The sequence below is a fragment of the Natator depressus genome, chromosome 5, assembly GCF_965152275.1.
Source record: "Natator depressus isolate rNatDep1 chromosome 5, rNatDep2.hap1, whole genome shotgun sequence".
Classification (NCBI taxonomy): domain Eukaryota; kingdom Metazoa; phylum Chordata; order Testudines; family Cheloniidae; genus Natator; species Natator depressus.
The window spans coordinates 30,793,618-30,818,126 of record NC_134238.1 but is presented as its reverse complement, the minus strand read 5'-3'; the positions used below and the strand labels follow the sequence as shown (position 1 = coordinate 30,818,126).

Below are 24,509 nucleotides of genomic sequence, written 5' to 3'. Positions count from 1 at the left end.
GTGGAGACCTATACCAACCAGGCAGTTTACAGATATATTAAGTAGAGCTGTGTGCAGTATGAAATGGAGAGAATGCACTTAACGAGACCCAGCAGTTCCACAATCCTGGCAATCAGCCAAATTAGAGAGACAAGAAGGGGAGGCATCCCCACCCCCTTTGTAAATAGCAGTGCAAATATATATGCAAATACACACAGGGTCTGTTTCTTCTCTCACTTACACCCGTGTAAGTGAGTGACTCTTTTAAAGACACTGGGATAGCATGGAGTAAAAACAGTGTAAATGAGAAGAGAATCTGGTCCTTTGAGTGAATGTGACAAGAGAAAATTGAATGTAAAGTCTGCTAAATAACCAGTAATATTGTCTATATATTCTTTTCCTCTCCTTCCTGCCCAATAGGATACAGATACCCTAGATATAAAAATACCAGTATGGTTAAAATTCTTTCATGTGGAAACAGAAAAAGAAACACTTAAAATGTCCTAAAATTCTCTGGGCCTGCTATGCCTGTCTGTCTTTTTCTCAAATAATGCTTCATCCTCTCTCTGAGAATCAAGCCCCATTGATTTGTACAGGACTACTTTTATTTCTATAAATTAGATTATCAACTCAGGAAACAGGAACAGTCTATAGCACATAGAAAACAAAATCAGCAAGGGACCTTGAAAGGTCATCTAGTCCTTCGACCTTGCACTGACGCAGGATCAAGTAAATCTAGACTATCCGCAATAGGTGTTTGTCTAACCCATTCTTTAAAAACTGCACAACGTCCCTTGGTGACCTGTTCCAGTATTTAGCAATTCTTACAGTTAGAAAGTTTTTCCTAATGTCTAACCTAAATCTCCATTGCTGCAGATTAAGCCAATTACTTATTGTCCTACATTCAGTGGACATGCAAAACAATTGACAACTGTCCCCTTTTATAAACCACGCCTTAACATATTTTAAGACTGTTACCAGATCCCCCCCACCTCAGTCTTTTTTTTCCCCACAAGACTGAACATGTCAAGTTTTTTTAACCTCGCCTGAGAGATCAGGTTTTTGAAAACTGTTATCGCTTTTGTTCCTCTCCTCTGGATTCTGTCCAGTTTGTCCACATCTTTTTTACAGTGAAGCACCCAGAATTGGACACAGTTCTCCAGCTGAGGTCTCAACAGTGCCAAGTAGAGCAGTTGGTAATATTCTCTACTGCTTAGCCAGTTATTCCTAATTTTGCATTTGTGCGTATGATTTTTTTCTTCCTATGTGTAGTACTTTGCACTTGTCTTTGCTGAATTTCCTCTTGTTGATTTCATACCAGTTATCCAACTTCTGAAGGTTGTTTTGAATCCTTATTCTGTCCTCCAAAGTACTTGCAATCCCTCCCAGCTTTGTGTCATCTGCAGATTTTATAAACATACTGTCCACTCTATTATCCAAATCATTAATAAAAATATTGACTAGTACCAGGCCCAGGACAGATACCTGCAGGATCCCTCTAAATATGTCCTCCCTTTTTGACAATGAATCATTGATAACCACTATTTAACTAAGCTTTTTCCACCAGTCGTGCACCACATTAAAGTAATTTCATTTAGACCAGTGGTTCTCAAACTAGAGGCACTCCTTGTTCAGGGAAAGCCCCTGGCGGGCCGGGCCAGTTTGTTTACCTGCTGCATCCACAGGTTCAGCCGATTGCGGCTCCCACTGGATGCTCCACACCAATGGGGGATGCGGGAAGGGCAGCCAGCACATCCCTCGGCCCGCAGCACTTCCTGCAGCCCCCATTGGCCTGGAGCAGCGAACAGTGGCCAGTGGGAGGTAAACAAACCAGCCTGGCCCGCCAGGGGCTTTACCTGAACAAGCCGCACCCCTAGTTTGAGAACCACTGATTTAGACCACATTTTTTTAGTTTGTTTATAAGAATGTCATGTGGGACTGTTTCAAAAGCCTTACAAAAATCAAGTTCATGTTTGTAGCTCCACACACACATCCACTAGACCAGTAACCCTGTCAAAGAAGGAAATTAGGTTGTTTTGACACGATTTGTTCTCGACAAATTCATGTTGGTTATTCCTTATCACCCTATTATCCTCTAGGTGCTTACAAATTGATTGTTTAATAATTTGTTCCAGTATCTGTCCAGGAATTGCAGTTACGCTGACTGGTCTATATTTCATCAGGTCCTGTATGTTACCCTTTCTAAAGACAGTTATTACGTTTACCATCTCCAGTTCTCTGGGACCCCACCTGTCCATAATGAATTATTGAAGATAATTGCTAATGGTTCCAATATTACTTCAGCCAGTTCCTTAAGTAGCCCAAGGTAAATTTTGTCAGGACCTGCCTACTTGAATACATCTAACTTGTAAGAATATACTTTACACTTTTCTTTCCCTATGCTGGTTTGTGTTCCTTGCCCCTTGTTCTTAATATTAATTATGTTTAGTGTCCACAGTTTACCTTTTTAATGAAGACTGAAGCAAAATAGGCATTAAACACCTCCTCCTTCTTGGTGTCATCCATTATTAACTCTTCTCCTCCTCCTCTAAATAGTGGACCTCCACTTTTCTTCATGTTTCTCTTACTCCTAATGTTTTTATAGAACCTCTTCTTGTTGCTTTTTATGTCTATTGCTAGCTGTAATTCATTTTTTGCTTTAGCCTTTCTGATTTTTATCTTTACATCCTGATGCTATTGTTTTGTACTTATCCTTAGCAATTTGTCCATGTATCTAGTTTTGTAGGGCTCCTTTTTGATTTTCAGATCATTACAGAGCTTTTGGTTGAGTCATGTTGGCCTCTTGCTGTTACTCCTATGTTTCTTATACGTTGGGACAGTTTGTTGTTGTACCTTTAATATTGTCTCTGAGACCCGCCAAACTCCTTTTTCCTTTACATTTTCTTTCCATGGGACTATACTTATCAGTTCACTGAGTTTGTTAAAGGCTGCCCTTTTGAAGTCCATTGACCTTATTCTGCTACTCTCACTTCTTCATTTCATTAGAATCATGAAATCTATCATTTCATGATCATCTTCACCCACGCTGCCTTCTACCTTCAGATTCATCACCAATTCCTCCCTACTAGAATCTAGTCTAAAATGATTGCCCTCCTGGCTATTTCCTCCACATTCTGAAACAAAAGTTGTCCCCAACACATTCTAAAAACTCAGGTCAAGTGACCTTACCCAGCTGATCACACAGCTCAGCTATTGATTCATGATTACTGAATACTAACATTAATAGTTCCATTTACTGTTCTGTAATCAGTCTATTGGCTGAAATTTATATTCACAAACCTATGTTGAACAAGTGAAAACAGCAAACATTAATATAAATCATAGTTTGTTTGCAGATAATTCCTCCCCCACAAAAAAGAGGGAAATTTGCCAAAGAAATTACTCATTATGATTGTTTTATCAACTCTAGTCTGAACATTCCGTTTGTGTGGTTATGAATAATGGAATATATGAACTTTAATTAAATCAATTTTTACAAAGTGTTTCAACAGTATGGTTGTTGTAAAATGCTTCCATTCAAGGTAGTCTCAATAAAAATGCTAATCACGCATTCTCATTTTGTAGCCTTCCTATTGACTTTTACAAATCTTCTCTTATTCATAAATAGTATATTTTAATTAATGAAATTGGTTAAGTCAGCTTTAAACAAAATAAAAATTGTTTTCTTCATTGTTCCTATTGATGAAAACATTTTCTCTTTATATTCAGCCGGTGCGCTAACAATTATAGTTGCTGCTGTTGCAGAAACAAAAGGTCAATAAATGAAAGACAGTGATGAAAAGTATTACATTTAAAAATTAATGTCATGTCCTCTTCTGGCCATTTCTAAGAATTGTATTTGGAGTTTTAAAATGTCTCCATCATATAATTCCTAAAAGCAATCCAGTCAAGCTTTAATTAAATACAAAACAAACTTAATGGAGATTGCAAATGTTTCACTGAGCTATAACTGAGAATGTGATTTTGATACCAGTTTCGTTTTTGACTAAGCGTTGATATTTCTGAACGTTTATTTATCCTAAAAACGAACTACTCCTGCTTCCATTGTTATTTACTTACTAAGAGCAATTATGCATTTGAAAACACTGTGCTAATTACAGTGTTCTTCACCAAAACATTCAGTCATTTATGGGATCAAAACATTCCAACTGTTAGAAAGAGATGTTGTTCCGAAGATAGTAATTAACTTATTTAGTAGAGCTGGGAGCTTTAGTAGTATATAGTTTTATTACTCAGGCTACTGATAACAGGACATAGACTAGAGCCTTTCCTCTCTGATTTGCCAGTTCAACTAGGGTCCAAATCAGTAATGAAAATTGCTTATCATCTGTTGGCACTTCGAAGGCAGTTCCCCAAGTATCTATATCATGGTTGGTATTAACTGGCAGTCTACATAGTATAGATGGACAGGAAATTTCCAAATGGTTTTTTGTAAGAAAATCCAGTTTCTGCAAAATTGAAATTTTCCATGTGAAAAGTTTGATTTTTCCCAACATTTTAAAATTTACTTTCAGAAAAATAAAATAAAATATTTTATTTTGGTTTGTTGAACTGAGTCAAAATGTTTTGTTTTGGTTCAGTTCAATATTAAACTGCATCCTTGAGCTGCCACAATGCTTCATGGGAGCTGAAGTTCGAATGCCCGTGCCCCCCATTCTCTCTGTGCTGGGCTCCCTGGAAAAATGTACTCCCAGGATGCGTCACAGTCTGCCCTCCGGCTGAACTGCTGTGGTGCATCTTTGAAGTTGTAGTCCTGTAGTCTCCCAGAGAGAAGAATGGGGCCATGGAGTACCAAAACAACTACTCCTATGGGGTACTGCAGCAGCTCAGGCAGAAACGCTTCAAAGTCTAAGTGAGCCTAAATGAAATGTTTAGCCATTTCTAAATCATTTTTTTTTCTGAATTTCCCACTGTATGAAAAATTTAATATTTCAACAGTTTTGTCCCAATTCAGGATGAAAACAAATGCTGTAATAGTGAAATTTCCTGTGGGATGTAAATTCTGATTTTTGACCAACTCTACTGTCAAGCACTTAATGAGCATAGAGACTGAACTGCATGGTTCTCCAGCAAAAAAACTGAGACTCGTGACATTTTACCACAAGAAAGAGAGTTGTATTGACTCTATGTTATATTTGTTCTGTGGGCAAAGAGAGGACTTCAGTCTCTTGAGTATCAAACCAGAGACCTTTCACAAGGTCTAATATTAACACCAGAAAGTTGTTAAAAATAAATATTACAGTCTGAATATAGTGTGCTTATAAAAACACATTACTGAGGTATGTCATGTGCTACTCGGAATGGTAAAAAATGGAATAATTTAAAAATATTTTAGCATGGATTTTTTATTTAACATTTTCGTCATAGCCTGTTCAAGACAAGACAAGATTGTTATAGAAATATCAGACAGGATTGCAAGTTGAGATGCAGTTCAGCACAGTCATCTCAGGCTAGGTTATAATACTGGGAAAATTAGGCAAAAGGAGAAAAGGCTTATTTGTCCTGATTTATTAAAAATATATATGCACTTATCTAAGTAGTTCTGTGGATCCGAGCAGTCCTCTTTCAATTGAGCTTCACCAAACTATGATGAGCTTACTGAAATCCTGAGATGAACCCAATTACTGCACCTCTATGGTTAAGACAGTTGTCTACAATTCCAGTATAAGCTGCTTTTTTATGGAACATGAAAATAGAAGCTACTTGCAGCTGATACTTGACATATAAAGGCCTTGAGAATGCTCCCCGTTTCCCATGTTTTTTTTTTTTTTCTAACCAAATTTGTTTTAAATCCATTTAGTCCCTATAGGTTGTATTACATCCTTTTGGTTTCTAAAAAACATAATTACAAGGACAAATTATTGAATTTTAAAATGATCCCTGAGGATGCAATGCCATTATTTACATGGTGCAGTTGCATAGTAGTTTTTTTTCCACTGGATTATTTATTATTTCTTATTTATGCTGTACATGTGTAGTACTGCAGATAGATTATATATATATTTTAATACACAAATACCCACTGATGTTGGTTCTGGAGGTATTGACATGATCAACACTCATTATATAATGGATAAGAGGCTTATCAGTTATTCTTGTTATCATATGTATAATTCATCACTGGCAATGTTCTTGATGCGGGTCAAGAGAACACACATAAATAGTCCCAAAGGAGTGTGATCTTTATATATTTTTTCTTTCTATTTTAATATTAAACACAAGAAATGAAAGCTCAATCCTCCTATTTTAAAGTTACGTTGTACAATCCCAGAGGAGCATGTAAATCCAGACCTCCAATATATACTTAAAGGAGAACTGCAATTTTTTAAACTTCTTTTAAGAGTCAGATTTTCAGACGCTGTCTTCCAGACAAAGTTACCTACCTAAAGTTATGAATTAGTCTCAGTTCTTCCAAGACACTGAAGGACCCAAGGCTGTGAGCTCAACCAGTATCAAAGGTCAGCATTGGTGAATTATAGGGTGAACATAAATAACCCACACAAAATATCAATGTATTGAACTTTCAATCCTCGTTGTCAGTTTATATTTTCCAAGCTTTCCCCTACCCCAAATGGAAAGAGAGAGAAACTTAAATTAGACTTGTAGGTTATTGGGCCTCTAAAATGTGAAGCTCTATGGTCTTATGCAATCTTAAAGCCAGCTGAGGTGGTTGTCACTGTTGCTGCATTCTGCCCCCGATTTGTTGAATTGTAGTGCAAGGTGATAGTTTCAGTATTGTTTTGGATGAAAAGTCTTATGTAAACATAAGGTATTAGACCTTGTTTTTTGTAGTATCTTGCTTTCACATTTTTAATGTAATATATGCACAGAGCTGCATTGCTTTAGGGATTCTGGCCTGAACCTGTGATTGTGATGTTGTGATCACAAGCCCTCACAATCAAAGTTGGAGTAAAAGGGTTATGCTCATAACAATGATCAGGACGTTCCCATATTTGGGCTTCATCCAGCTACAGTTAGCTATAGAGATGAAGAGTGGGCCTACCTCTGCTCTCCAAAATGTGGATTTGCAAACCCTGTAGACTTATGCTGTTCCAAGACGCACAGTTCTTAACATGGAAGCTCCCCATGATTCTCAAATTACCTTCCTTCCTGCTGCATTGCATATACCCATCGTAATGATCTCCTGCATGGTGTAGTGGTGTTATAGGTTCTTACTGTTATTCTAGCATGCAGATTTCAAGCTATGTTAGAGCACTGCTGGATTTGGCTCATCAGTGTTTTAGGGACCTAAACTGCTTCATTCCACTGAAGGGTTTTACAAATGATTTCAGTGTGGGTTTTCTTCTTGTGGCAATTATAGACAGAGTTTTATTTTTTCTAAAGATCTATATAAACTATTCTCTTTGTATAAGGCTTTGTCTTCAAAATGGGAATTGTGCTATAAAATATAACTACATTTTGCCCCTTTCCGTTTTTCCTTTGTGGATTTTTCTTTCTCTGCCCCTTTTTAATCATAATTATGTTTTCTTTCCCTGTCAACATATTATTTATTTTACATAAACTTATTATGTGGCATCTGAAAAATGTGTGGGTCATTAGGGTTTATAATTTATTATTTTAATTTATTTCAGGGAGCAGGGTTGCATTTTTTAAACTAGAAAGATAATTAACATAATACAGTTTTAATGATGACTATGATTTTCATAGGGAAAGTTTTAGAGGAGGCCTTAGTGAGTGTTGAAAATCTAGCCCTCATTTTCATTAAGTGCATAACACATGTAATTCAGATTGCATTTTCAAAACAGCTCATCTCTCATTAATCCACGAGGGATTGGGGGTTGTCAGTTTGGGTGAGGAGCTGGCAAGGCTTTAGTTATGGAATCAATGAAGCAGACAGGACAGAAGGCCTAGAGACCTCAGGAGGCAAGATATACAAAGGAAGGGGAGTGCGAACCCTCTGACTCTTGGGTCCCACTGCTGTTCCAATCTTTAGGCCTGCTTCCTAGTTCTTCTTTGAGTGCTGGCCCCTAAATGTATTCCGCTGTGGGGTACGCATGTGCTCCAGGAATCTGAGACTCGAAGATTTTTTTCCAGTAGTGTCTTTTGGTCCATGCCTGTAGTCTTCCTTTCCTTATGCTCTGAACCAAGGGCATAAGGTGTGATGTTGACTGACAGCCTCTCTGGTTTCTTCTTACTACTGTATGGTCTAAGATGGAGACCTCCAGTGTCCACGGACTGTTCCTTCAATATTCAACTGTTCCTTCAATATTTAAGAAATACTGTAAATATTATAGATAGAAAAAATTAATTAGTTATTAGTTAAGTGAGTTAGCCAAGTTACTGAGCATTTGCCCGACATCCACTTTGACCTACCCTTCCCGGTATGGGACACTAATTATGCCCAGGATTCCAGGCATCAAGAACAGAGTCTCCTGGCCCCATTCCTTCCAGTTAGTGATGATAACCAGAGGTGCCTCTATTATCTTGTAGAAGCCCATATCTCTGCCAAGTGCAGTATCTGTCACTCCTTCCTGCCCCGACCCCAACAAATGCCAGAGTTCAGGTTTAGAAAACACCTTATGGAGCATGCTCTGAGGCCTCATTTGGAGCTATGCTTCTGGTAGTACTTGTGGCACACTCCTCAATGCCTCGGCCTGATGCCTCTGCCTGGGGATTACAGTGGATGAGAAGCTGGATATGAGTGAGCAGTGTGCCCTTGTTGCCAAGAAAGCCAACAGCATATTGGACTGTATTAGCAGGAGCATTGCCAGCAGATCTAGGGAAGTGATTATTCCCCTCTATTTGGCACTGGTGAGGCTACACCTGGAGTATTGTGTCCAGTTTTGATCCCCCCATTACAGAAGGGATGTAGACAAATTCGAGAGAGTCCAGCGGAGGGCAACGAAAATTATTAGGGGGCTGGGGCACATGACTTACGAGGAGAGGCTGAGGGAACTGGGGTTATTTAGTCTGCTGAAGAAAAGAGTGAGGGGGGGATTTGATAGCAGCCTTCAATTACCTGAAAGGGGTTTCCAAAGAGGATGGAGCTCGGCTGTTCTCAGTGGTGGCAGATGACAGAACAAGAAGCAATGGTCTCAAGTTTCAGTGGTGGAGATCTAGGTTGGATATTAGGAAACACTATTGCATAAGGAGGGTGGTAAAGCACTGGAATGGTTTACCTAGGGAGGTGGTGGAATCTCCATCCTTAGAGGTTTTTAAGGCCCGGCTTGACAAAGCCTTGGCTGGGATGATTTAGTTCGTGTTGGTCCTGCTTTGAGCAGGGGATTGAACTAGATGACCTCCTGAGGTCTCTTCCAATCCTAATATTCTATGATTCTATGATGTACAGGGAGTCTGCCCAGCTTATAAGACTCCTCATCTTAGGCTCAGGACAAGGCTAAGAAACCTTCTCTAAAGCCTAGAGAAAAGTCTCCCTCCAGATCCACTTCAAAGAGAAGGGCTGATTCCCCTACACTCTCAAAGTCGGGTGATTCTTCACATCTGGTTCCAGGAAGCTAAAAGCCCATAAGGATCATGGACTTGACTCACAGATTTTGAAGACTAAGAGTTCCTCCACATTGGGATCAAGTAAAGAGAAGCATGTATCTAGGACCAGTACAAACTCTAATACCCGCTAAGAACATAGAAGCACTCCATATATCATCAGCACTGGAATGCACTTCCATGCTGGCACCAAAGGTTCACAGGCAGGAGACTCTTCAAGCCCTGGTTGTGGGTGACAAATACACCATCCTGCTGGAGCTGGAATCTCCCCTCCTATCTGACCTGGTGCTTACAAGAGAGATCCTGACACCATTGGTCATATGTTATGAGAGAAATTGATCTTGCATCCCCCCTATAAGTTGGGGTATTTCTTCATCAGTGGTTTTGATGGAACCACTTCGGGTGTTGGAGCCAACGTTCTCCTCATCAGGTGATTCTGTTATGGGAGGACTATTATCACCTCCACTGAGAGATGTCAGCCCTGATAGAGCATCCAGACTCTCCTGGGGTCCACCACAACCGCATAAAATGGGGTACTCCCCCAGGGACTGGTGGTACCCTATGCCCTGTGGGTCTCCTCAGCCCATGACCTTACTGGGTATTGTGGGACCTGTATGTGCATTATCCAGAATGCGTACAGTTGCATCAAAACGCATACCATCCTTCTCTGAGGGCCCAGCCTGAACTCCTCCCAGAGCCCAGGGCGGAGGAAAAACCTGATTCATCAGTACCTCCAGTACCATCGGGCATATCGTCTTCCTCTCCTGACGAGGTGGTTGCCCCAGCCTTTTCTCCACTGAACGATTGCAAGCAGTTCCAGCAATTGTTCAGAAAGATTGCTGATGCCCTCCAGATTCCCCTGGAGGAAGTACAAGAGTCATCTCATGATATCTTGGACATTTTGAAGTTGAATAACACTCCTGGTCCACCAGTCTATCTTAGAGCTGCCTAAGGTGGTGTGGCATGCCCCAGCCACATGCACACCTACTCCTAAGAGGGCAGAAAGGAGGTACTTTTTTCCAGCCAAGGGAGCAGAGTTTCTGTTCCTATATCCTGTCCCAAACTCCCTGGTTGTTCAAGCCAGTAAAAAAAGGAGTAGACAACAACATGTCAGATCTACCCTTGCTGATCAGAAGGCTAAATGCTTAGACCTCCAAGGTTAAAAGGTGTTCACATTTACCAGCTGCCAATTCTGAATAGCGAATTATCAGGTGCTACTTGCAGAGTATGATTTTTTTTAACTACTTCAAATTTGTGGAAATTAGGGACTAGCTCCTGCAGGTAGACAGAGCACAATTCCAGGCTCAGATTGAAGGAGGTAGGCTGGTATCCAGGTCTTCTTTTCAAACAACTGTAGATGCAGCCTCTAGATTGATGGAAACTGCCATTGTGATGCACTGGGAGTCCTGGCTTAATTCCCTGGGTTTTCCCAGGGAAGTTCGCTGTGGAGGATTTGCCCTTTGAGGGAGAAAACTTGTTCAGACAGAACACTGGTGAGTCATTGCACTCATGGACAACTCTCTGTTCCCTAGGTATATAGACACCAGCATTCAAGAGGAAGTACATCAGACAACCTATTACGCCTAGACAATATCACAGCCCTTCTATCACCATAGAACATATGAACTGCCATGAAATCAACAGAGGATGCAGTGCCACAAACATAGTGCACCTCCTTCCTCCTCTTTCTGACTGCAACCTGTCAATAAATACTTTTGATAGGACCTTTGAGAGCTGAGAACCAAAGCAGCTGAAATGTCCTTCCATATCCAAAATTTGATTTGGTGTCCAACTAGCCTCTTTCCCCCCATAGATGCAGACAAATGCATTCTCAATGTCTTCCACTTCAGTTACGCCATAGAGTTCCTCTCCCCTACTTCTTCAAAACGCTCTTCCCTGTCTGTTTTCAGGGGCCCACAAGAAGATACACTTGCAAGAAGTGCACTCCCTACTCCAATAGAGGTCATAGAGCTGTTACCACGTCAGCACTGGGAAAAGGGATTTTATTCCAAATACTTGCTGATTTCCAAGAAAAAAGAAAGATGGAGACCCATCTTAGACCTCTGGCACCCAATGTCTTTAACCAAAGAGTAAGATTCAGGATGGTCACCCTGATATTGACTATGATATCCCTAAATAGAAACTAATGATTCCTGGCGGTTGACATGAAGGATGCCTATTTTCATATAAATATCCTCCCCTCCCACAGGAGGTTCCTGAGGTTCATGATAGATAAGAATCACAGTTAATACAGGGTGCCTCGTTTTGGACTGGCAACAGTGCACAGAGTATTTATAAAGATGGCAGCACACTTACAGTGCCACAGTTTGATATTCTTTCCATCTCTAGACCATTGGCTTCTGATAAGGAAATCTCATTGGGAAGTAGTGACATCAACCTCATCTCTGCACAGTTTTTTAGCTACAAATCTATGTGAACATAGAAAAATCCACTTTAACTCCAACGCAGCCCATGGAATTTATTGGAGCAACTCCAGACTCAATCAGAGCCAGAACTTACCTCTCTATGGACGGATTTCAGTTGAGAAACATTCCTAGTCATCAGCTCAGAAGGAACCCACAAACATTGGTTCAGGCATGCCTCATCCTCCTGTTTATGTGACACTGTTTTTGAGGCTCCACCTTCATTGTCTACAAGCCTGGCTTCAAACAGTAGGCACAATATACACAAGTTAGTTATGCTCCCTTCCAGGGTACAAAACTTTCTAGCTTGGTGATAGGACAGGGAACAGGTGTGGATAGGAATTCCTTTTTCTCTGCCACCTCCTCAAAAAACATAGGTCACAGAAGCCCTTATAGGTTGGGGTGCTCATCTGGACACAGAAACAGCTCAGGGAATGTGGACTTCTCATGAGACCAAGATGCATATAACTCTTCTGGAGCTGAGAGCAGTTGGAAATGGTAAGTGCTTTTCCGTTCATCCACTTCCATGATGACAGACAATATGATAACTATATTCTACCTCAGTGAACAAGGGGAAGAAAGATCTATCTCCCTACTCTTTATAACATGTTTAAAACAAACAATAGGAAGTATTTGTTCACACAACATAGAGTCAACCTGTGGAACTCTTTGTCAGAGGATGTTGTGAAGGCCAAGACTATAGCAGGTTTCAAAAAATAACTAGATAAGTTCATGGAGGATAGGTCCATCAATGGCTATTAGCCAGGATGGGCAGGGATGGTGTCCCTAGCCTCTGTTTCCCAGAAGCTGGGAATGAGCAACAGAGAGATGGATCACTTGATGATTACCTGTTCTGTTCATTCCCTCTGGGACACCTGACATTGGCCATTGTCGGAAGACAGGATACTGGGCTTGATGGACCATTGGTCTGACCCAGTATGACTGTTCTTATAAGGAGGTGCATCCCCCTGTGGAATTGTTATAGTCATCATCAGATTATCATGTTAGCAGTACATCTTCCAGGAATACACAGCACTCTGGTGGATAGTCTCAGCAGATGCTTCTTGACAGAACATGAATAAGAGATCCACAACTCAGTGATAAAAGATATATTCCAGCTATGGGGATCCCTGTCTTTGAATCTTTTTGTGTCACGAGACAAGAAAAAAATGCTCTATGTGCTGCTCAAAGGAACACAAAGTCAGAACTCCAAAGAAGATGCCCTTCTAATTCCAGGGATGGAAAGGTTTATGTCTGCCTTTCCCTCCCATCCTACCCTTACGTCAAGTTCTCCGGAGAATCTAACAGGACACAGCAGTGATCATCCTCATTGCTCCCAGATGGCCAAAATAATTGTGGTTTCCCCTTCTTCTCCATCTGTCATCCTGTCCACAGATCAGCATCTAACCTTTCCCATACCTCCTGATGTAGGACAAGGGCAAGGTCAGGCATACAAATTTGGAGACTTTTCACTTCACAGCCTGGTATTTGGATGACTGTCAAACCCAGAGCAGAAAGATTCAGCAGCTGTTAAAGCCATCCTGAGCAACACGAGGAAGAATCCACCAGGCGGTGTTACTTAGCCAAGTAGAAAAGATTCTCTGTTTGGACTAACCAAATGTTCCCATAGGAGATGGACGTTCCCACTATTCCAGACTATCTGTTTACCTTGAAGATGCACCCAATGAATGTGTAGTTTATGAAGGGTTTACTCAAACCTTCTTATCAATGATTAGATTCAGTCCTTCATGGGATCTTAATTTGATCCTTTCAACACAAACTAAGCCACTATTTTAACCACTATTGACATGCTCACTATCCCATTGATCTGGGTAGGTTGCCTTCCTGCAAGCCATCACTTCAGCTTGATTGGTAGGCGAACTTGGGCTCTTCTGGCCAATCGACCCTACGCCGTATTCTATAAGGTTTCCTTGAAACTGTGCCCTAAATGCATCCCCAAAGTAATATTGGACCTCCACATAGATTAGACTATACACTTACCTGTATTTTTTTCGTAAACCTCATATTGCTAATGATGACCAGACTCTCCATACCCTTGGACATTCGTGTTCTATCTTCAGAGAAAAATCCCTTCAGGAAATCACTGAAGCTATTTGTTGCCATTGTGGAATGCATGAAAGAGCAAATGATGTCTCCTTAAATACTGTCCAAGTGGATTTGGGGCTGTATTTTACTCTGTTACCAGTTATCTGATGCTCCACCATACAAAGTGAAGACCCGTTAAACCAGAGCAAAGGCTGCTTCAGTAGCTTCACTTTGGGAAGTTCCATTCATTGACATATGTAAAGCAGCCACGTGGAGTTCCATTCAAACCTTCACCAAACACTACGCACTGGTACGCATCTCCTCAGCTAACGTGTCCTTTGGGTCAGTGGTCCTACAGTCTTCAATACTGCAGGGGCCCTCAGACTCCCCCCTCACCCTTCTTCAGTGCTTCTTGTCAGTCACCCACACAGGATACACATAGGGACCAGCACGTGAAGAAAGAGAGGTTACCAAAGTTCCATAACCAGAGTTCTTTGAGTTGTGTGGTCCGTGTCTGCATTCCAGTAACCATCCTCCTTCCCCTCTAGAATTTATGCACAGTAGAGAAGGAACTTGGTTCGGAGCATGAGGAGAGGAAGAACATGCCCAGACCAATGGAAATTACTAGCACAAGTCTTCTGGTCTCAGGCACATAGAGTGCATGCATACCCACCAGTAGAATACAGATAGGGATGACACATCTCTAAGGGCTCTGATTACGGAAGGTAGGTTACTTATCTTTTAGTTCCATGGCTCTAATTCCAAGCATACTTTCCAGTTCCAAGTCCCACCCTCCATTCCTCTAAATCCATACTCCATTCCACAGGAAGATCCTTTTTGATGTTTACTTATTTAAACACATCCAGTTCCTCAAATTGCACAACTTTAACTCCAACCTCAGGATTAAAGAGGTAGAAATAACACAATATCATTTTTTTTCAGCTTCATTTACCAACAAGAGTAGTGTTACTATCTTACTGAGTTGGAAATTCACTCAATTTAGTGAAACTGTGAGGAGTTCTATGTGTTAATTGAGGTTGGAAAGTAAAGGGAGTTTGGTGTAGGCATGAGGATTCTGAGAGTGCATTTGGGTTTTGTAATGTTTGGATAGCACGGCTTTGAGGTTGGTATGGATGTTAATATCTTAACTGGTGATTTCTTTGATGTTCATGATTGCATTGCCACCAGTATAACCTTAACACTATAAGTTATTTAAGTTATTGGGCACATTTATGGTATATAAAAATGGTCTCAATAAAGTACATACAACACTCCTTACAAACTGTAGTTCATGTGTACAAATCATGAATGGAAAGTTATCCATCTCCATAATTGGTGCAATAGTGGACACCATGTCAGCATATATGCTGCTTACTTTATATCTGATGTCAAGGACTAACCAATGGCCTTCCTTAGAATAACCTTTGTTTTAATACCCTTTTGAAAACAAACCTTATTATAGATGAATCACCAAATGGCTACACTGTGTTTGCTGTTTAGAAAGTTAATTTGTAAAGCAGTTATAATTCAGATTTGTTTAATCTGATCATTTAGAAGGATAATTTCTTTGTTTTGTGACTGTTTTTACATTTATCAACTCTTCATGTGACTCAATTGTTCTTTTTGCTGACTTGCCTTCTTTGTTAACCCATATGTTTTATAAATAACATTATATCAATTGTCAGTGTTTGGAGTCAACTTCAATCAATGTGCTGTCGCCTGTCTTCCATCGGTATACTGTGTTTCTTTGTATGTTAGAAGCTTTTCAACATTGCATTTCCTTTTCTTTAAGCAACTGCATTATTTAGGTTTCATTTTACAGGCATTTTAGATGGTTTTAGATTTTAAACGAGTAATGGACTGATCTTTTATTGACTTTCTTCTTCATTTTCATTTTTTTTTAGTACAAACAAGTGGAACAATACATGTCATTTCACAAGTTACCCGCTGACATGCGCCAAAAGATCCACGATTACTACGAACACCGTTACCAAGGCAAGATCTTTGATGAGGACAATATTCTCAATGAGCTCAATGATCCTCTTAGGGAGGTAAGACAAAAAGAAACAAGCAAACAAAAACAGTTCTGGTTGATTTTCCTCCATGGTGTGGGAGATTTCTATGCTAAGAAAAAAACTATTTCTGTGGCCATTCTGTACTATTTTAATCTCTTTAGGTTCTTCTACTACACTTGTCACCAGGGTACCTGAACACCTATCCATGAACAACAATATATGAATAGGAACAGAAATCCTATACTAGATTGCTGCATAAATTGAAAATGCAAATAACTGGTCAATTAGTTGTGTCCATTGATGTACCCCATATATTGTCATAGCCCTTATTTGACCATGCAACAATGTTAGGGCAACTAAAACCTATTTATTCTCCTGTTCAACCAAGTAAGGGCTGCTCAGATTGTGTCTCCATCACAGTGAACAGGGCATGGGCTAGTTACCTGATACCCTCCTCTGCAAGCATGGTGTTGGGATGCGACAAAATGGGATGGCAATGGGAGAAGCCTTGGTACCACCCTTCCTACATGCTAGACAGACTAGCTGCATGGAGGAAGTAAACTGCTTTAGAAAAATGGGCAGGAGGGGAGCAGTTTACTAACTAATAATAATAATATAATATAATATATTAACTTACATAGCATTTTTCATCAGTAGATCTCAAAGTCCTTTGCAAGACAGGTCAGTATCATTAATCCCATTTTACAAATTGGGAAACTGAGACATGGAGCTGTGAAATCACTTGACCAAAGCCACACTCAAGGCCAGTGGCAGAGCTGGGAATAGAAGCCAGTTCTCTGTTCATTAAGACACATTACCTAAACAGGCCTCCTCTTGGGGTAGTAGAGCTGTGCTGCACAAAAGTACAATCAAACCCACTGTGACTACAAAAAGAATCAAATGGCAAAAAGACATAGTCCTTTTTTGGAAGAAATAGCCTGTTCTGTTTTTTTATTTTGCATGGGGGAGGCATTATGGAGTTCTGTGGAGGGGGATATTGAGTGGGGAGAAAGAAAGAGTTAACTAGTATTAACAAAGCTATATATTTAACAATTATATAGAGAAGTTCTTGCATCATGTACTCCTCTATTGGATGGTAAGTCATTGTCAACCTACTCAAGTCTGTGTATGTGATCCTAATACCCTCTAGTGGCTGCAGTCTACAGAGGATACCTTCTAAGGAGGAGGAACTGAGAAGCATAGCAGGAGAGAGAGAAAAGGGGAAGATGAAGGAAAGATAGAGAGCAGAAGATGAAAAGGGAAAGGGAGGAAAGTAGAGAAAAGAAGAGACATGAGAAGGGAAGAAGGGAGAGAGAACCACCTATTGTGATAATCCCACCAGTTTGTGAAATTGTCATGGGTTCTAGTGGCTTTTAGTATTCCTACCATGGGAGGTATAATGCTGAATGCCCCACATCATAACTCACTACAGTGCCTCATGGCAGCTGTACAATTTGGAAAGATGTGTGAGGGGTTTTGTTTGGCAAGGCTTGCAGTAAACAAGACACTTCATCTTTTACAATATTTTTTTTTCCCTAGTACCCATGAAAAGATTTAACTTTGGTGTTTGCTCCTGACATTTTGGGTAAAATATAAATCATAGAAATAACCTAGTCTGTCACCCTGCTAGTGTAGCATTTTTCTCTTGCGTAGGTATTAAAGTGATTCACAGAGAGTTAATTAAAATAATAGTTTGTTTTTCTTCACTAGTGAAGGTAGGTAATTCAAATCTGGCACATCTTTAGAGAAGAAGCTATGTATTACCAGCTTCTAGTGTTTACCCAAAACTCCCAATATAGTTTTCATGGAAATTCCAGGCTCTCATTACAATAGTATTCCAGCTGCCGGCACAGCAATTTATAGGTACTGTATGTTACACTCTTATATAAATGTCAGATCTCTTAACTGCTAGCAGTGAAACACACGTTATGTGAATGCATTACAAAATCTTGTGCAATTTCCAAGAAGAACTCAAAATGGCTGCAGGCCATTTTTTCAACTGTAAACTATGTTAAGTTTCAGCAAGATGCACAAATAGCATTGTTATCACCTTATAATATAATTGCTTATTTGTATTATCACATGGAGTCTCCCATTCTCATTATGGTGCCCAATTCACACAAGCAGTGTTTAATTGAATTCCTAAAATCTGAAATGCATTTTTCCTTAGTGCCTTACTCCTGTCAGCAACAGAAATACTAAGTGTTGGCAGAAGCCACTTTCTTACCTCACAATAGACCAAATTCTGTACGAAGTTACACCCCTGTAAATCCAAAGTTACTCTGGTATGATACCATGGAAATCATAAGTTACTGTGTGACTGAGAGCAAAATTTGGCCCCATAACTTTTTGCGGATGACAACTACATGACTGTGTTAGGAGTTTTATAATATGTTACAGTTATACATCACTCACAATGTACCCATATTCAAATTTATCTGTTATTTTGTAGATCTGAAACTCTGTTGGATTTTTTGCACTGGCTCTTCATGTTATTTGCAGTGCTGTTCATGAAAGTAAGAGCAGAATGCACGGTGAAAATACACGTACACTCTACTCTGTGCATGATCGTGAGGGGGATTTTTTTCCTTTCTTCTCTCCAATTATATCAATATATAAGATTCCTAACAGCTTGACATCTAAATTCCAGACAAAATTATGAAGGAACAAGAGAGTCCAGAAAAAAGTGACTAGACCAGAGATAGTAAACCTATGGCTCCTGAGTTGCTTCTTTTGGTTAAAAAAAATCTATTGTTTGTGATCTTTTTTTTTTTTTTAACTTGCAAAGGGTCATAAGCTAGTCAAATGAAAACAATTTTTTTTTCTGGAAAGAACATAGGCATTTCTCCTCAATGAGAGCTATTTCTCAAACAATTTATAAATTTTATCCACAAGACTTTTCAGCTACAGAGCAGTTAAAAATGTATTGATAACACAGCAAGCTTATATATTTTTTTCACTCCCCACATATTCAAAAACAAGACAAACAAGTTTGTTCAAGCTTGAAAAATAACTTTCGGAGAGAGACCAAGCATTGAAAGGTGAGAGTTATGAGCAACTGAAAACATGGAGTAAGAGTGTATGAAATGTTAACTATGGAAGTCAGAGCCTCTACGATATATGTTGTAATTTGTTTTCTTCTACATATTGTATATCGGGGAAAATATCATTTCAGCTGAATACTTCCATCAGGAGCTATGCTGTGCACCTGAAAGATTAACGTCCGAATGAAAATGTAGCAAGTGTTCTTGGAAAAATGTCGATATTGAATTAAAGGCTCGAAACCTAAAGGAACACAGACATGGTGGTAATGACATTGACAGAAGCAGGCTTCTCAAAACTGGTGACAGACAGCATTCTAGTGGCAGCTCTCTCATTCAGCCCTAAAAACATCATTCAGATTGGTTTAGGTCTTTCAAAGAATATATTAGCTGTTACTATATTACAGACATTTTTGTATTCCAGGTATTGAGGTTTTTTGTGGTTCTTTTACTATTCAACCATAAATTGGCTCTTCAGCAGTTAAATGCTGAGTACAATTCTTCTAGGTCTTAAAGAACATGTCCCATTTCATCTGCGACCAACTGTAGAAGGCAAAATCCATATAGTAGTTAAAACAAATATCCGATTGAATATATTCAAGTCTAAATATTTACAGAATTTATTAAGTGTTATTGAATTTTATGTTTTTTTATTATACTTTGAATTTAGCACAGCATGAGAATCAAACATTCATAATTTAAGCAGGGCACATTTATCAAGATGAATGTAGCTTCTGATGAAGGCATTCATCTGAAAACACGATTTCCTCATACACGGTAAGGAGAACAAAAGAAATCACACCAAGTACAGCATAATTATAGCAGTCACATCAGCAACTGCTATAGTAATGGTCACACAATGGTTTCTATTCTAACTCCTTGTTTTCTGTCTCTCAAATGCTCACGTTTCAGGCTAAAATTTTCCAAGTTTTCCCTTGCTCCAAAAATGATTTTTTTTGTGCAAGTTTGAACAAACTCAGCTCAGTCATTTCTGAGTCTGAGAAAAATATGGAAAATATAAGTGTTGCATTATATAAAAAAACTCTTGCCATCACTTTTCAAAGTTTTCATGGAATTCTCTTCTATTCAGGTTCTATACACCCATCACGATAGGATGTGAGTGTCCTCACTGAGGAGAAATTCCTTTACTTTGTACGATAGAGAAATTGATCTTCATTTAACTGAGCCCTGAAAATTGTATACTGATCACAATAGACTTTTTGACTAACTTAATAAAATGTGCAGTTAAGGAAGGATTCGCTGCACATGTGTGAGTAGCTAACTTAACTGAATAGATAAAAAATGAAGTGATGGATATTCCTGTGAATTGGCAGGGACCCCTGCAGCAGAGGAAAAGGCTCCTAACCACTTTATAAATGGCAATAGGGTTGAGAGTGATTTAATGCACACTTAGTAAGTTGTGCAATGAGAAACTCCTCTCAGATGTACCCTAGGTGCTTCACAGTTGGGAAAGGGATGCATTTGCCTTGTGGTACATGACCATGTTATTAAAGACCAGGTTGTAGAGTTACACAAGGAGGTAGAGTTAAGGTTGTACTATCTAAGGGTAGATAGAATATATCACAGAATGGGATTTTAAAATCTCAGCTTTTGGCAACATGATTCCCATGAAAATGTAAGTAATGATCCACTGTCAGATCCGACCACCTAAACCAGACCTCATCATACGTTCCATTCTTCTACTTTTGTAGCACTGCTTGAAAGAAGCTTGTAAAGTGAGAATAAAATATATTTTTGATTGGATTCAGGTTTAAAGATCTTAGAAATGTCAATCATAGCAGGGAAAAGTATATCCTTTTTTTCAAGCTGACTTCTCTGATCATCGTTCCAGCATCAGTGAGAGCCAAACATGTATTATTTATTATTATTTGAATTACCATAGTTCCTAGGAGCACAAGTCATAGACCACTACCCCATTGTGCTAGGCACTATACAAGCACAGAACAAAAAGACAGATCCCTACCCCAAGGGAGTTTACAGTCTAAGTCAAAAGATTGTTGGCAGCTGCTTGTTCCACACAGATGGAAGGATTAAAACTTGCTTAGCTGGGTCACTTAAATGACCTTTTACCAATAACATTTTTTCCCCTGAAAAAAGTTTCTTTAATGCATCAGTTATGTTTCTTTTTACATGGTGCCAGGAATCAGGGCCTGCAGCAGAGGCAGTCTCCAGGCAACATAACAAGTGCAGATAGCCTGTAGCAGGCTGTCTGATTGGCTACACCATCTGATTGGTTGGAAGAGTCAGCAGACCGGCTCTTATGCCCAGCAGTAGCAACAATTTGCATGCTGCTCAAAGCATTCGCCCATGGCTGCAATAGCTCCTGCGCCTGCTTGTTCCCAGCCTTGCTCCTGCCTTGTTCCAGACCTGCTCTTGCCTTGGACCCAGCCCTGCTCTTGCCTTGCCTCACTCCAGTTAACTTGGCTCTGACCCTGAGCTCTTTATTCCTCGCTATTTACTCCTGCTCTTACCACGAGGCATGACTGCTGCTCCAACAAGTAGGCATGACCACCCACATCCCACTTACTGACAAATGGAAGGTCTCTGATTCTTAGATGGACAGAAACACTGATAATTTTCCCCAGATTTTAAATTTCTGGGGCAGGGACCCTCTCACCTGAGCACAATTGGACCTTAATCCTGATTGAGGCCTCTGGCACTACCCCAACACAAATAATTATGATGGACAAAAAAAGATTTTACCTAAGCCATCTCTTCACAAAACTAACAATTCAAATTTTTAGAATTATATGCACATATATTATGCATAAGAAGTTATTGTGACTGTTCTTGCAATTCAGGTAATTGAATGTGAAAATGACCAGACACCTAACTAATTATATGTATGCAATGAATAATTGTAATTGTGTGCAAAAGCACAGAAATAGTGTGCAAATTGTGCACATTTCAAAATGAAAATGGACCAAAATATCCATCATCAGTCCTGTTCATTTAGACAAATTCAAAGCATTTTTAACAGCGTTTGGTATCGTATGCAACATGTTTTTAATTACCTCAATAACATAAAACAACTGTGATGAGAAAGCCCTGAAAGAACATGAACTGCAATTCAGCATCAGCCTCAGTCCACAAAGCCTACTGTATAGATTCTTTTTTCAAGATAAATATTTCATACCAGTCCTCAGATCAACTTTTTAAATGATTAATTTTGTTACTTCATTAATTTTTCCTCAGTAATTTAGTAATAATTATTCTTAGTAAAACTTTTGAAATATTTAGGACAATTTTGTTCAAGTGTAAACTTACACCAAATTAATAAAATATTTACTTCTCTCTCCTCGTATTGCATGTTTATTTTTAGGAATTAATAAACTTTGTGATGTGTTCTCATTGAACTTCTCAGTGTGGACTATGGGTAAATAACTCCAGAGTTAATGGCCTGAATGAAAAAAAACAGCTACTGATGTGTGTCATCATTAGATTATAATACACACCCTGCTGTGTTTTATAGCATAAGCCTTACATGTTTTTGGTATACTCCACCAAGCATTAAAGCAATAACGGAAGAACTAATGAATGTAACAAAACCCATAAAGTATTAGCCATTATTCAAATATTGGAACTTTCAAATATTCTACTTTCATAACAACTTTTATATACATTTGCCTGTATTCACAGAAGAGCTGTCTTATGATCCCTTCATAATAAATAGTACCCATCATACGGGATTCATACTGAGAAAGTAAGGCAGTTGGCTAGTTATCTTAGGTGCCTGTACATGAACGCAAGAAGCCTGGGAAACAAGCAGGAAGAATTGGAAGTCCTGGCAGAGTCAAGGAACTATGATGTGATTGGAATAACAGAGACTTGGTGGGGTAACTCAGATAAGTGGAGCACTGTCATGGATGGGTATAAACTGTTCAGGAAGGACAGGAGGGGGAAAAAAGATGGAGGAGTTGCACTCTACGTAAGAGAGCAGTATGGTTGCTCAGAGCTCCAGTATGAAATTGGAGAAAAGCCTATTGAGAGTCTTTGGGTTAAGTTTAGAGGCGAGAGCAACAAGGGTGATGTCATGGTGGGCATGTGCTATAGACCACCAGACCAGGAGGATGAGATCGAGAGATTTCTTTGGACAACTAATGGAAGTTTCCAGATCACAGGCCCTGGTTCTCATGGGGGACTTCAATCACCCTGACATCTGCTGGGAGAGCAATACAGAAGTGCACAGACAATGCAGGAAGTTTTTGGAGAGCGTTAGGGACAACTTCCTGGTGCAAGTGCTGGGGCCGTGCTCCTCTTCATCTGCTGCTCACAAACAGGGAAGAATTGGTAGGGGAAGTAGAAGTGGGTGGCAACCTGAGCACAAGTGACCATGAGATGGTTTTGTTCAGGATCGTTACAAAAGGAAGAAAGGAGAGCACCAGACTACAGACCCTGGACTTCACAAAAGCAGACTTTGACTCCCTCAGGGAACTGATTAGGAGGATCCCCTGGGAGGCTAATATGGGGGGGAAAGAAGTTCAGGAGAGCTGGCTGTATTTTAAAGAAGCCGTATTGATGGCACAGGAACAAACCATCCTGATGTGCAGAAAGAATAGCAAATAAGGCAGGTGATCAGCTTGGCTTAACAGATAAACCTTTGGTGCACTTAGACACAAAAAGGAAGCTTATGAGAAGTGGAAACTTGGACAGATGACTAGGGAGGAGTATAAAAATATTGCTCGAGCATGCAGTGATGTAATCAGGAAGGCCAGAGCACAACTGGTGTTGCAGCTAGCAAGGGATGTGAAGGGTAACAAAGGATTTCTACAGGTATGTGAGCAACAAGAAGATAATCAGGGAAAGTGTGGGTCCCTTAATGAATGGGGGAGGCAAGGTAGTGACAGATGATGAGGAAAAAGCCGAAGTACTCAATGCTTTTTTTTTTGCCTTAGTCTTCACAGACAAGGTCAGCTCCCAGACTGCTGCACTGGGCAGCACAGTATGGGGAGGAGGTGAGCAGCCCTCAGTGCTGAAAGAACAGGATAAGGACTATTTAGAAAAGCTGGACATGCACAAGTCCATGGGATCAGATGCAATGCACCTGAGGGTGCTGAGGGAGTTGGCTGATGTGATTGCAGAGCCATTGGCCATTATCTTTGAAAACTCGTGGTGATCAGAGGAGGTCCCAGACAATTGGAAAAAGGCACATATAGTGCCCATCTTTAAAAAAGGGAAGAAGGAAGATCCTGGGAACTACGGGCCAGTCAGCCTCACCTCAGTCCCTGGAAAAATCATGGAGCAGGTCCTCAAGGAATCCATTTTGAAACACTTGGAGGAGAGGAAGGTGATCAGGAACAGTCAACATGGATTCATCAAGGGCAAGTCATGCCTGACCAACCTGATTGCCTTCTATGGTGAAATAACTGGCTCTGTGGATATGAGAAAAGCTGTGAACTTGATATACCTTGACTTTTGATACGTTCTCCCATAGTATTCTTGCCAGCAAGTTAAAGAAGTATGGATTAGATGAATGGACTATAAAGTGGATAGATATC

At 39.9% G+C, this 24,509-nt stretch overlaps 1 protein-coding gene across 3 annotated transcripts in view; it reads left to right on the top strand.

Annotated features, from left to right (window-relative positions):
- The window catches only part of HCN1 (hyperpolarization activated cyclic nucleotide gated potassium channel 1), a 298,037-nt gene that overhangs the window by 222,419 nt on the left and 51,109 nt on the right, over positions 1-24,509 (top strand). For all 3 annotated transcript variants that reach the window (XM_074953932.1, XM_074953931.1, XM_074953933.1), the window contains one exon: positions 15,839-15,985. In XM_074953932.1, coding sequence (XP_074810033.1) covers positions 15,839-15,985 — 147 coding nt within the window. The remainder of the gene's footprint in view (positions 1-15,838; positions 15,986-24,509) is intronic.